At 38.0% G+C, this 15153-nt stretch overlaps 1 protein-coding gene across 1 annotated transcript in view; it reads left to right on the plus strand.

The window, feature by feature from the left end:
- The window catches only part of ldlrad3 (low density lipoprotein receptor class A domain containing 3), a 147087-nt gene that overhangs the window by 56385 nt on the left and 75549 nt on the right, over window positions 1–15153 (plus strand). The window contains exon 2 of the mRNA XM_012853268.3: window positions 5103–5249. Within this exon, the coding sequence (XP_012708722.2) occupies window positions 5103–5249 (147 nt within the window). The remainder of the gene's footprint in view (window positions 1–5102; window positions 5250–15153) is intronic.

Raw genomic sequence — 15153 nt, forward strand, 5'->3', positions numbered from 1 at the left:
ATCACAGTGTAGATTGTGTTTTTAGAAAATGTCAAACTGGTTTTTACAGAAGGCGTAGAATTATCAGGTTCGGGTTTGACCACTCTTTATGTTGTAGATTTTCAATTAAAGGTGAACAACTGCAGTCCAGATTCCTAAAAACATAACAGCCTTTTTAGTTTAATACCATTAGTCAGCTATGATGGCTAACGTTGGCGTCATTAGCCAGCCGTAGTATTCTCACATTGCATCCTAAAAGCTGGCAATTCTTCTCCTAGTGTCTACAAGACATTTGTGATGAAGACTGCATCTATGCTTATGTAACAGCTTATCTCAGCCAACACGACATGCGGTCTTTATTAGCTGTCACGCAGTCGGACATGACTCTAGAACTACTTCTGTCTCGCTATAAAATAAGAGTCCCATGCATAGATACAGGCTTTAATTTTTGAAGCATTGCCACCACATCCTGGCAGCATGACAACAGCTTAGACCAAAACAAATGGCTCTTTAACATTAAGAGTTTCACTAAGGCGATAAATCTTGGGCTGTTTTAATATCATGAGATCTCTCTATACATGTAATGAACAGTTTTAGTTCTGAAAAATACTAGTAATGTTTCGGTTAGAAACCTCTACCGCTTTCCTTTTGCAGCATCTGAGTGTGTCAATCCTTCTTCTAGTAGAGAAAGAAAAGTGCTAAATGTTTGCTATTAGGGTATATTATGTAGATTATTTTACCAAAAAAAAGGCTAAAAGGTTTTTTCAAATAATCTCGTTTAACTCAGTTTCATTGGGAAACTCCTAAATTGCACATTGTGTGTGTGAACGTATAGTCTTGGTTGTATGTGAGTAGCTACATAAATGTGCATCCCTGTAAAGTGAGCTTGGATTTAACCAATCACCATTTTGCAGTCATGGTATTCTCACAATGACGGTTGGCTGTTTGCTACTCATGACCGCTTCACGGTGCTTACAAAGCATTTATATCATGTCTGTCACCTTGACAAAGTACTCAAAAGGCTGCCACAATAATAATTAAAAATGTTAAGGGTGCTTTCTTTTGCTGCTGAATTGTGACCCTAAACTTAAAGGAGATGTCCCCTTTTTTTCTGTAGGACAATAGTCCAATCCGGAGTGTTTTTTCTAAGCTACCACAAAGGCTTTTCTTTACTATTCTTTTCTTTTGTAAGTATATTACACATTGAAATGAATGGTTCAAATGGTAAATTACATTATTTAATTTACATCTGGAAAATATAAAGGACTTAATTTAGTAGTGTGTTTTTCAATGCTAGTCAAGCCCCACCTGGTGTATGTGGTTTGTGTACCTGCCGATTATAATTTCTGCTCCTTACAAAAGCAAAAAGCAAGAGGAAAAGCGTTTTTTTTAGTTCTGCTTCTAACATTCAGTGAATGCACAATTGGAACTTTAAGCGCTGTGTTGGCAAACACAGGAAGGCCGGATATTTCTACTCTGAGCTTGGTCTGTGACAGAGCAATCACATCTGAACAGCTTACTGAATGATATTTTTCAACCCTGAGGGTCTCAAGAAGTGACAGTTCTCCCTCCTCTTTTGTGTTTGTAGTAAATTCAGAAACCAAAATATGTTTTCAAGTCACTTTTTTTCACAGCTTTTTCTTCACTTTGCATGTCAGCAAAGGAAAATATCTTATTGACAGCCATAAACATATTCATAAAGTGAAGAAGCTTGGATACATACATAAAGACACTTTTTTCCAACAGTCCTTGTCACAAGTTAAGGTGCTGTTGACATGAAATGGTCAACAACAATCTATCTATCTATCTATCTATCTATCTATCTATCTATCTATCTATCTATCTATCTATCTATCTATCTATCTATCTATCTATCTATCTATCTATCTATCTATCTATCTATCTATCTATCTATCTATCTATCTATCTATCTATCTATCTATCTATCTATCTATCTATCTATCTATCTATCTATCTATCTATCTATCTAAATTTATTTATGCATTCATGTAATTAAGTGCATTCTGAGCCGGTATCTCCAAACCGAATATTTCATAATGGTAGCAGATAATGACAATAAACCTTCTTCATTATTAAGCGAAATATAACTGGAACTGGAACACTTTATATAACGGATTTTTTTTTTATTTTTATATTTTCTATTGCAATCCCTTTTCTGAATTGCAAAAGCCAAAACAGAACTTTACATCATCTCCACAGATGATCTGAAGGGTTTTGTCATTTAAGGCAGTAGCTGCAGATGGTTTCCTGTACCTGCGGTGGTAACAAGACAGCAGAGGTGGGATGATGTAAAATAAGATTTTTCTGCCATCAGTTACTCTCATGTTTTGTGGGGGTGACTGTTTGTACGAAGCAAATATCATGTCATCTGTAGTGTCAGCGAGAACTCTGGTGAGAATTTCATAACATCTTAAATCACAGTGCCTCCCTGTATGTTGACTGAGTGCGGTCAGTGTCGTGATCAAACTTACTTTATTTGGATTGTGGCAGTGAAATTGTTAATTTAGTAGAGACTCAACAAATATTTATTTTTTGCCATGCTTTGTCATGCATGTGTTTTGCACAATCCAATATTTAACCTTTTAGTTATGGTCGGCTTGAAGTATTAAATGTACATCGCATACTAATGATAGTGGAAAACCCAGTTTTATTTATTTATTAATTTACTTGCAGGTTTAATCAAAAGACGTTTCTGCTGCCTTGTTGTACAGCTCAGCTCAACAGAAAAGGTTTTAATGGTGCCATTAAACTGTAACAGGATTTTTACAATGCAAAGCATTTTGGCACGCACTTGTAATCTCACGTTGGATACAAACAGGCAAGGACTCCTGCAGCAATGTAGGATTGGGAAAAAAACATTTTAAATAACACATCCTCGTGGCCTTCGTCAGGATCATTGTGATTTCGAACTTCAATTCATCCATTTCCTCTGCACGCATAATCCTGTTCACGGTCATGGGCGGCTCATGCCTGCCTTCAGAGGTTAGTGGGTGAGGAATGCAGTGCTGTCTGAAAAGGTCTCCTTTTCATCAAGTTACCCATACCAATGCACAAAACTAATCAAGCACTCTGATATGCCTCACAATCTCCCATTAAGGTAAAATACGGGTTTCTAGACTGTGGGAGGAAACTAGTACCTGCAGCAAATCCATGCACTACAACTAAGTTTACCAGGTTTCTTTTGAATTACATTTTTATTACTTGATTCTGTGAATCAAACAGCAATAAATAGCTTTTATAGATAACATTATTATAACTAGGATATTACTTTAACAGCAGTTAGCAGTAAGAACCTGTGTAGCTTTTGTTTTAAATACAATCAGTTAATCTTTAACATTTTTGCAAGGATTAGCAGTCATCAAAAATCAGTGTAATTTTTTACACTTTGGAGAAACTCTTTGTTGCCAATCACTCCATTCAGCCACATTGGAGGGCTTTTAAACATCAACAGGCTGTAAATGTTCCTGCCCCAGTATCTCAATTGAATTTGAGTCCGGACAAACATTACGCTCTTACGAACCTTTATCCTGTTTATTTTTTGTTGTTGTTGTTGTAGTGCTTGAATCATGAGCACCAAATGTAACTGGGGGGGTACTTTTAGGTAGGTTTATCACTGTTCTATGTTTTGTTAGTTTTTTCTTTATTTAGGGTTAACGACGCTCGCTATGTGTCGGTGAAGTCCCAAAGCCTTAGAAATGGCTTTGTAACCCTTTCCAGACTAATAAATCGCAGTGACTTTGTCTCTCATCCTTTCTTGAATTTCATTGGGACATGATTTGTAGCTTTTTTAAAAAAAAAAAAAAAAAAAAAAACATTTTGCCTGCTTCATGTGGTCAGACAGGTTCTACTTAAGTGACTTCTGTGTTTTAGAAGGTCATCTCTAGGTGTAGTGTGCAAAAGTGTACCGGGGGAAAAAAAAAATCTGCTTAATCAGAGTTAATTTTTTATTTATCCAGGGGTAATTGTAGTTTTCCTAAGGGTGAGTTGGTTTGAACCCCTTTTTCCCTTTAATAATAGAAATATTAGTTTGAAAAGCGCATTTTGTTTTTACTCAGGTTAATTTTCCCTGACAATTAATGTTGAATTCAAAACACCAGCAGAAATATGACTGGTGGCAATTGCACTTTCAAAGCACTATATATAATGCATTCTTTTATTATAGGTACAATTCTAAACTATTAGTTAGTTAAATCATAGAAAAGATAATTTTAACATTAAATTATGAAGCTACTAATTACTAATAGGTTTGGAGATTAACAAATGAGAGGGGAAAGCTATTTTAATTTTTTTTCCTAAATTCTTTTGTCTTTTGATTTTATGCTAAATTGCAGTGGCTGTAGAAAGTCCCTATGCAACTTTGTTCTGGTTACCTTCGCCGCCATTCAAAGGATAAGCGAACAGAACTTCTAACAGCAGGTGCATCTTCTGCATGTCGTTCTCAATTTAAATAAAGTGGCCCTACAACTGATCCTAGCTTCGTCGCTGCAGCCTAAGTCTTCTTTCCACTATCCTGAACTCCTCATTACTGTCACACGTAGAGTTGTTTATGAGCGAAACCGCTCGCCACACAGTGTCAACCCTCAGCCAAAAGGCCATGTTTCACATTCCAGCCTATTATGCTGCAGCTGCACTGCGTCAACTAGATAGGGCCCAACCTTGTTCGGAGCGCATTCTCTATGTGTGAGTGTTTGTTTCTGGTCTTAGTGTGTTTGGGAATCAGTGCATCTTTGTGGAATGTGTAGAATATGTGCCCAGCCTGTATATGAGTCTTTACCGGTGTTTGTGTTCTTATCTTTTCTATTAAGATATTGCCCTGCTTTAAACGAATGCTTTTGCTATCAGTAATGTTATTATTGAAAGACCTTCTTAGTTTAAATATATGTGTGATTTTTTCCCCTTTTTTTTCTCCTTTCTTCTGCCTTTTAAACAAAAGCTCTCCTTTTAATATGCTTACGCCTTTAAGGAGGTAAGATCATAACCATAACATCATGTGCTTTGACTGTGCTGCTGATGCCGCTGTAATTGATTTCTTTACGGAGTGAGAAAATTGTGTAATACTCTTCTTCTTCTTTTTTTTTTTTCTTCTTCTTCTTCTAAATCAGAGAGCCAACTGCTTCCTGGGAATAACCTCACTGCCGAGTGCAACATTGCCGGGAACGTCATGTGTGAAGATGGAACGTGTGTCCCTAGCAGGTCGCACTGTGACAGAGCGCCCGACTGCTTTAATGGGAGCAACGAGAGAGGCTGTGGTAAGTTCAAGCTTAAACGCCGTTATCAGAACCTGTTTAGAGCCCACTGGCTGTGCCTTAAAGCGCTGAAGCCAGATTGCCTATTTAGAGCCGTGTCGTGTTCTTTCAACTCCTGAACTCTTCTCGTCGTAAAGCGTTGCAGTCGCCGTTCCTCTTCCTCCCCTGTCCACAGAGCCATAAGGGCCAGTAAAACCTAATTCTCTGCCAACATAAATTAACTTCCGTCTTCAGTGCTCACATCGCCATGCCCCCACTGCAGGCCCCCTACTCTTCGCTGCCTCCATCCTTTTAGTCCCAGTTTAGTTCCATGGCAAAAACCTAATGCCATCAAAGAAAAGGCTAATTACTTCTGTGTGTAGAAATAGGAACAAATACATCATTTTACTGTAAGGCTACTATAGTAGCTCATTTTTGATCTTCACATTCAGCTAGCTTTGATCCCTCTGGTCTGCTACTCCTACATTTTCTCCCTCCCATCGCCGTTAGAGCTCCACACAAAGATAGGATCGCTGATGAAGATTGACTTTGATTTTCTACGCTGAACCGAAAACCCCCCATCACCCTGTTCATTCATTTCTCTTCTGTCTCAAGGCCCTCCTAATTTATTTCACTTAATGGTCTTGGTTTGTAATTTGCATTGTTGACGTTTTTTTTCTTTTTTTTTTTTTTTGTTATTATTATTGGAATCATTTAAAACCATGTCTTACTGGAGTTTTATTTTTTTTGACCTGAGTAAATCTTTTGGGAAGAAAAGAAAATCCCATATGGCGTCTCCTCTCCTCTGTCACTTCTCTTCATTTTCTTGTACGTTCTTCCTCTAGCTGTCTTTTCTCTTACCGTTGTGTCTTGTGGGCAGTTAAGGGAAAACAACTCTTGACAGTGTCTCGTAGCAAATCACTACGAAAAAACATGCACACGATCGTCAGTCATTTAAGTAATGTAGAGAAATTCTTTGCAGATTTGAATTTCCCTTTTAGAGCTATACTATAAATACATGTGAGACCAGCATTAATTATTTATTTCACCTTTCAGCCTTGAGTTGTCCTTGATTATTGATATCAAAACCAGAAGCAACGTCTCCCGCTGAGCGTAAGAGAGCAGTCGTTTTTAAACGTAGACATTTTAAACCGAAGACAAAATTTATTTGGAGTTTATGTTTTAAACTTTTTTTCAGGATCTTACATTAGCTCAGCTAGCATTACAAGTACTTACTCCAAACACTGGTTTCTGTGTGTATTCTTATGAAATTGTAGCCTGCTTTCCCTAACTTAATAACAAGAATGTTGACTTGATCCTGCAACTTTTATTCAATTCTCAATTTAGCGCCAAAAACAAAGATTTCACACTAGAATTAGGCTACGTTCACACTGCAGAGAAATATGACCCAAATCCGATCTTTTTTCCAATATGCGACCTAAGTCTGTTTTTTTTTCGCAGCAGTGTGATAGGCCCAATTCAGATTTTTTGCCAAAAAATCCTGTTTGTGCCACTTCCATATGTGGTACTAATTTGTATATGTACCGTCCGCTGTCAGAACGGTCATATCGCATTTTATCCGTCTTTCACGTCACTCTCCTGTCTCTCGCTACACATCCACACACAGCAGTAGCAGTTTAACGCTCCATAAAAGACTGTTGTTAATAGCTGTGCTGCTTTTTTCTTGCCGTCCTTCGTCTTGCTGTGATGTGGTCTTAATATTGTCGGCTCTCATTGCTCAACAGCTTCCTAATAATAGCAAGGAGAAATGCCAGCCTATATCTGTGGGGGTTTATTTTCTTCTTCTATTGAGTTTTTGTAAAACAAAACTTTATTGAACACTTCTAGAAACAATTAAATTCACTTCTAGAAACAATTACATTCACCATTACCTCCGCAAACAGTGTGTCGCTCTATGAAATCTACTTCTGTTAAGGGCACATGTGGGCCGCTTTGCAGACAGAAGTCTGATGACGAATGCATTTAATAGTAGTATGAACAGCCACTTCAAAGAAAATCTAATTTCAGCAAAAAAGTGAGCATCAAGACCTGCAGTGTGAACATAGTCTTAGATTCACACTCTAAAGACTCCAGACTTGACTCTGGTCAGGTCAAGTCTGGCTAAGTCTTGGTAAGAATCTTTATTTCATGTAATCAGAGGTGAACGTGAGCCATAAAGTGTATATCTTATGACTTGTATGAACAGGTTCTTAATAATGTTTTTCAACATTACATGACAGTAAAAGGGTTTAAACAGGAGCTTTCATGTTTGTCTGTTTTTCATTTATTGCTATAGTTTAGTAAAAAATTACATGAATGAGGAGATATTATTCTGTCTCGGTGAAATTGGCATCATTACAAATATATTACTGGTTATTCAAAATTAAATCACCTTCTGTTTCATTCAGCCAGTAATTCAAGGCAAAGACTTGAAACAAGACAGGTAGCTGTATAAAGGACTTGTGAACTTCTCTGCTCTGAGATTACTGAACAGCTGCCAACATCAAAAGGATGAAAGCAAGAATTTTTGCTTTGTCCTTTATCCTATCTGTTATCTGTTGAAAGTCTTGGTGTCTAGATAAGTAGCTTTCTAAATGAATTGACTCAACAGAAAATGCAGATTTCTTTTAAATAGCTTTTTACATGCTTTGTTTTCACTGACTGCATCTTTGAGTTTTTTCTCCACCATAACAACTTCCACATGGAAAAGTGTGGATGTTGCCACAACCTGTTAGTCCCTAGTTATGGTGTATTAACGGATTACATTTTTTGGAGTTTTCCAATTGGCCAGTCAGCGGTCAGGTTCAGTCAAGCTAAAGTTGATTGTTTTGGTCATTAGATGATAAAATCTAAACTAAGCCCTCAGTTTACTTCTCTGCTACTGACCTTCAAGTTGCATTTAAAAAAAATTGCAGCAGTAAATTACATGCTCCAGATTATCTTCCCTGTATGACCTTATACTCCCAAACAATTCTCAGGTGTGCCAAAAACATACCCTAAACATGAGTTTTTACTGTTCACAGAACAGAATACTTAAAGATATTTTTTTTTTCTTAAGCCTATAAGCAGGCCAGTTTTGTTCCTGATTTTTGTGAACCATCTATGCCAAAAGATCTCCAGCCATCACACTCGGGCTGCCTCTCCTGTCAGGGGACTATTTGCACTTGTTGTAGACAACTACATTATCTCTTCTGGCGTAAGTAGGCCCTATTATCCCTAAATAGATGGCTAGTTGTCAGGCGGCTGCTCCACGAAAATGCTCTGGTTCCAACAGGGCCTCTGCTGACACAGACAGACAGATAAATGGAAGAATGGGCAAGGGAGAAATAAAGGAAGGATAGAGGGTGCAGGGAGGTAGCTTATTATGGTAGCTTCAGCAGTAGTTCTGTCAGGACAGGTATTATCTGAGGAGAACACGGTGCCTGGAAACTTTAAGGCTCCATCGCTCGATTCTCTGCAAGCAAACTCATAATTAGTCATTCCCTGCTAAGAAAACACACACACACACACACACAAACTCCTGTCTCAATATTTATTTAACATGGGGCATGACAGGTTTGCTGTCACAAATGACAGTTTGTTGACTTAGTGTACTCTCCCTCTTTCCTATACAAGATATATTAATACTGTAGCTTACGGAATCAAATAACTAAAGGTAAAATGTAGATGACATAAAGCAAGGGTCTAATATCAAAAGGGTTCAGTTTTACTTGTTAGGGTCGGATGGCTAGTGGTGTGGATGGCAAATCTGAGGCAAATGGGACGGAGGAGGATTTGTCTTTAGAACTTAAACTGGTACAAATGTAATTTTGTTCTTGATCATTTTTTTTTCTTCATTTGATTGGTTTCTGTCTGTTTGGCATTCATAGAGTAAATGCCAGATTTTCATTTTATTGCTTTAACTAGTTACATGACATGCAAGACCACAAAGTTTTGGGGCACATATAAATCCAGGGTGGTAGGCAGAATCCAAAGAAAACGTTTACCTGAATAATATGCCTTTTTCGGACTGCAAAGTGAGGCTATTTACTTCTCACAGCTTCCGTGTGGTGTTGAGTGGAATGGTGCTGACAGCGTGGGCTGTAGTTCTAGCACAGGAATGGTGTGACTAACAGGACAGGTTGTTCTGATTATAGGTTTGTCTGCCTTACTGCCAATACAGTAGTAGGGGATTCAGCCATTCTGCAGGTCTTGGCAGGTTTTCACATTTGGACTTAAAAGTCATTTTTGAGTTCCATTTTCAGCATCAACCATTATTGTTTCATGGCTCAACGTGATCGCTGCAGATCAGATCAATTTTTGCCATTCCATTCTTCCCCTTAGCAACTTCCACATGTTTCATTATTGATAAATTATTCAGACATGTTACGTTCTCACATATGGCTCAAAGATTTTGCTACAGCCATAAAGAATTGTGCTTAGACAGAAGTAAGAATGATTATAATATGACATTTTCAATTAAAAGCATGCAAATAAACAAAAAAGAAAAAAAACAACTAAAGGTTGACTTACGTTTAACGTTGACGTTAACAGAGGTATGTGGGCTTTGAAATGTGGCTTTCAAAACTTCAATTCAATTAAATTTTATTTTGATAGCAACACTTCACAACACACAAAAAGCACAGAATCACACACTGATCCAGGAATCCTTTCTATGTTATGGTGCAATAACAATTTACAACCAAAGAGCTAAATGAATGGTAAAGCTTGCTGTTATATGTTTTTAGAGTCAAGCACCTTTTTTTTAAAATAACTTTTATATTCTTTTTCTTTTTAAGAAAAATGTGACTAGTAACTTTACGTTATGAATAAGTGGTGGTTTGCCAACATAGTTTTGCACTCATTAAACTATAAAACTGTTCTACAAACATGAGCATATAGCTTCTGTCAGTATTTTTCTAAAAACACGTTATTTTCTTATCAATATCAACATGTAGCCATCACAAAGAGTAAGATAATTTGTGTCTGGTCAATAATTTCTTAGTTCTAACAATACTTGTTGGCAGTAAGTCTCTTTATATACCATTGGAAAGGCAGTTTACTTCGGAGGGGTTCTAAGTCTGAACCCTGTTGGACTCCACATGACATTGAACCACAGGAGGACACACAATCCCCAAGGCTGACACAGAGAGTTCGCTCACTCAGATAATACCTGAGCCACTCCAAGGCTATGCCTATGCCCCTTATTGCCCACCCTCCGCTCCAAACGAGAAAATAAAATCTGATGGTCCACAGTGTGAGAAGTTTAGAAGTGCAATCTCCAGAGTCAGTGGCTAAGAATATATCATTAAAAACTTTCAAATGACTTGATTTTGTGCTGTGTAGTGATTTAAAACTCTGTAAAACCTTTACAATATTATGCCCTTTTAAAAAAAATATTCCATCCACTCCACTCCCAGATACTAAAGGTAGTGGCTGATAAACTCTGCTCTGGTAGGGCAAACGTAAAAATGTTGGAGGACAGAGGTTTTTTTTTTCCCTTGTGAGATTGCCTTGAATAATAACAAGTCTTGTTCTTCTAGTGAGGTAGACATTGTTACACACGTTTCCACTGCCTGCTCCGAAAACTGTTTGGCAATGACAGAAAAGATTTGACCAGTTTTTCATTGGTACAAGTCGCTTACTTATCTGTTCAACCAATAAATACTGTATCCCAACAAATGTGGTATGATTAATTCAGAATAAACAGGTATAAGATTTAGTATTAAGAAGCATCTTATAACAAACAAATAATGAAACAAACACAAATTTCTGTAATTTATGTGCTATGGGTACATCAAAAACTATTGATCAAATCATGTCAATTTGTTTTTATTGCTTCTTCTTATTGTTCTTACATTACATTTTGAAGTGATTCATATATGTTGATTTCAGGAAATCTATATATGTTTCAGTGTGTTAGACGTGGCAAGAATGTGCTTTTGTTCATGAACGCATATAATTCATGTGCTAAATTTTCCCCAAATCAGTGTCTAATTTTACCACCCGCATTTGCTGCAGAAGACAGCTGTAGTTGATCCCCTTAAGCCCATTAGGCAGCAGGTTGTGCTGATGTGGCTTTTCTGTGATCCGAGGAATACTATGGTGCCTGAAGTAAAGGTCAAATATGATTACATGTCACTGTTTCATTAACAAGTTTTTGGTTTTAAAAACCAAACATCGAATATGGAGCGAAATTAGACTCGCCACTTGTAAATAACGCCAGTGGTAGTTCTGTCAGGTTTGAAAATGGTTTTCAAATTATAGAAATAAGCTTAGAATCTTTCACATACAGGGGTGCATGAGCCCAATAAGATGTTCAAGGAAGATGGATCCACCCACACATGAACCTCGGATGACACTCTATGGAGGAATTCATGCATTTTTATCATGAACAGTTGCTTTGCCTCAAAAGTAAACTTTGTCGCTGCCTTGTTGTTGACCTGAATGCATTTTTTGCCAGTGCGGTCTCAAGCGCTGGGGGTTTTGAAGTGAATTATGAAAACTTCTCTTGAGTTTTCTGCCTTCGATCTATTATTTATTGTAGATGTTATAGTCTGCTGAGGCCGGCAGTCCACGCCGCTGGAAATTGTGTCTTGGATGGTCAGGAATGTTTATTGACCAAGAAAAGACAAGTTTCTGTCTTCATCCCCAACCCACAGTCCCTCCTTTTGTTAGTTTAACATTCTGGATAAGCTTGAGTACAGTGGATTATTTTTTGTATTATTATTTACAGTTCATGGTCTGGGGAAAAAGATAACTAAAGGTAATCTCACTGTGTTAAAGAATACAGCAAATGATCTTACTATCCTTCTGAGTAAGAATAAAACCCTGTGTTGTTCCTCCAATGTTTACCAATTTTAGACAGAAATCTGTAGACAGTGTGGCAGATTCACACTCGTTTACCTTATCCCTGCTCCTAGTGCTTGTTAAACATCTTCGTTGACACATGGCCTTCTAAAAGTATTTATACCCCTTAGGCCTGTTTGCATTATAGGGTATGCATCTTTATTCAGACAGCTTTGTTTTTTTGTTTTTTTTGGTTGCCCCTAAATAATACGTAATGCAGCCAATTGTTTTCAGAAGTCAAATAATCATTAATAAAGTCCCTCTGTGTGCAATTTAAATATAATATAATCCAGTTCTGTGAACAATTGGATAACAATATTCTCAAACAGCTTTGTTAGAGGACATTGCTCACTCATGTTCTTTGAGGAAATACCAACATGAAAGACCAAGGAACACACCAGACAGATCAAAGAGAAAGTTGTAGATGAGATTAAACTGTATCCCAAGCTTTATGCATCTCACAAAGTGCTTTTAATCCCTTATCAAAAGATGCAGAGGCCACCTCTGGCCACCGTCTACAGTAACTAACAGGGCAGTGAAGGAAAGTGTTAATCAGCAAAGCAGCCAACATGGATTCACTGCTCAAATGAGACAGGAGATTTATTAGTTGTGCACAACGCACATCCTGCTTTTGTGGAAGAGTGTTAAAAAGAAAGCAATTCTTAAAACAAAACTATGAAAAGTTCCATTAAATGTTTGCAACAAGCCAAGTAGGGGTTAGTAGACATGTGGAAGAAGGTAGATCAGATGAGAACAAAATGTCACTTTTTGTCGTGCATACAACATGCTGTGTGGATGAAACCCAACATTGCACGTAACCATGAACCCACCTTCGCCCACTTTGAAATATTGTGATAGCAGCATCACACTGTGAGGACAAAGATTACAATTAATAGGAAGATGGATTGAGATGAATACAAATTCAGTTAAATTGTAAAATCTGGGTCAAAACTTGAAAATTGCTATGCACAGATGCTCTCCACTTTTTTGCAAAGAAGAAGGGGCAGAAAAAGCTTAAATAAACTCCAAAAGAAAGAAACGTAGCTCGGCAAAATATTGACCTACAGATGATACCACACTTGTCAGATTTATATTCATACAAACAACTTAAGGTTGTGGTTGCCACATCACGAAAAGTGCAAAAGTTCCAAGGGTATGCATACTTTTTGAAGGCACTGTACGCTGCACCACTTGACTTGAGTAGAATCATCTATCACTCCATGTGAAGCTGCAGGGACTCACAATGGAGATGATAAACTTTGTGTGCAAGTGTGTATGTTGAAAGTGGCCATAACTGGTTGACCTTGCAGCTGGTGCTTCTTATACCTTTGTGAGTCACTGTGTACTGTAGAGCTCACCTCCTGTCAACAGATTTAAAAAAAGGCATGAATAAATTGGTTTAATGAACTGTCTATTTAAGTTGGACTACATGCTTGTGGTTATGCTATCCGGCCCTAATGTCATATGTTCTTTCAGTCTAAACTCATAGATTGCTTTAACTATGTGCACATTTTTAGACATGGTTTCTTCACACGGAAAAAAAGGAAATCCATTTTGTGTACAGCTAAGGTGTTGTGATAGATGTGTAGTTACTTCAGCCTGCAGGTGAGGTTTCTTTCAGTCCATTTAGTGTGCGGCAGAGTTTTTCACTTCACAGACTAGAATCAACTCTGACTGTTTTTGAACTACTGGGCTAGTAATAAAAAAGCTACTCTCGTACAATATATTACCTTCAGTGGGGAAACACCGACAAAAAGGTTCAGGTTTAGTTGCATCGGGTGTTGGGAAAAGTGCTGTTATTGCATGTGCTGGCATGTTAGACAGGACCAGAGGTGAAGATTTAGAGGGCTTGGTCCTGAATATTTCCTCGCAAAGGGGTCAAAAGTACCATCCTCCTCTCTGGTGCCCATATCGCTGGCCTAGGAGACTGTCAGATGAAATGTTTGCTGACAGAAGAGAGAAGTGAGAGAGCTGACTGAGCTTACTGGGCCTCAGAGCCAGGATTAGCCCTTTTGCCCTTGTCTGAGCAAGGCATGAGCGAGCAAGGGAGCAGAGGCATTGCTGGGCAAAAAGTGGGAGTGGACATGCTGAATACAGCAAGGAGTGAGGAATCAAAGACAGACCCATGTAGAAATGGGTTTTCAAAGCGGTGATTGTTCAGAAATGGTTCACCTTCAGGCCACGGCCATGCTCTCTTTTGTGCTGAGAAACCATGTGTTCAGAACATAGCACTCACAGCCGTCCGTAAAAGTTCAGTTCCAGAAGGACAATCAGCGGGGCCAGTGGCGCTTATGGACAAAAGATGACAGCGCGCTGACATTAATGGCTGCTTAGGTCTTTAAGTTGATGGGTAAGTTAGTGGTTAGAGCAGCGAGCTTGCACTCTGAGAAGGCTCCAAGTACCTTGTTCGAAACCTGCAGATTGCCACTGTGGGTCCCTGAGCAAGACCCTTAGGCCCCAGATTGCTCCCCTGGTGCTGTAAAGCTGCCCACTGCACACTAAGGAATTAATTAAATTCAGAAGATACGTTTTGTGGGAATGACAATTGCAATAATGAATAAAGATTTCCTCTAAAACAAATTTTTTGAAAAGGCTAAACTGTGTTCAGTGGTTGGATTCATGATGGTTTCACATTTAGATGGCCTTTGTAATCTTGATCTTAATAAAGATAACACTATTTGCGTATGGATATTATTTAAATGTTTCACCAGTCACAGACATAGAGTGATTTCCAAATTAATTGTTTCCATCAACCTTTCGAAAATATTGCTTCATGGCAAACCAAAATTCTTATGGATATTATACTAGGTTTTAGTGTGCTAGACAAACACATAGTACTGCATAATTGTTAAGTGGAAGGAAAAGGGTTACATTTTTTTTTTTAAAGAAATCATAAAACCGTGGCATATAGTTGTATAGATTCCCTTTTATTCTGAAACCTCTAATAAGAATTGAGTGCATGCCACATACCCTAGGCAACTCTTAAGGAGCTGCAGAGATCCATAATTCAGGCCGGGGGAACTGACATCATGATACCGGTTAATCATGCACTCCACAAATCTGCTCTGTATTGGAAAGGGCAAGAAAACGGCATTGTCAA

Source organism: Fundulus heteroclitus, chromosome 2 (genome assembly GCF_011125445.2).
Source record: "Fundulus heteroclitus isolate FHET01 chromosome 2, MU-UCD_Fhet_4.1, whole genome shotgun sequence".
Lineage (NCBI taxonomy): Eukaryota > Metazoa > Chordata > Actinopteri > Cyprinodontiformes > Fundulidae > Fundulus > Fundulus heteroclitus.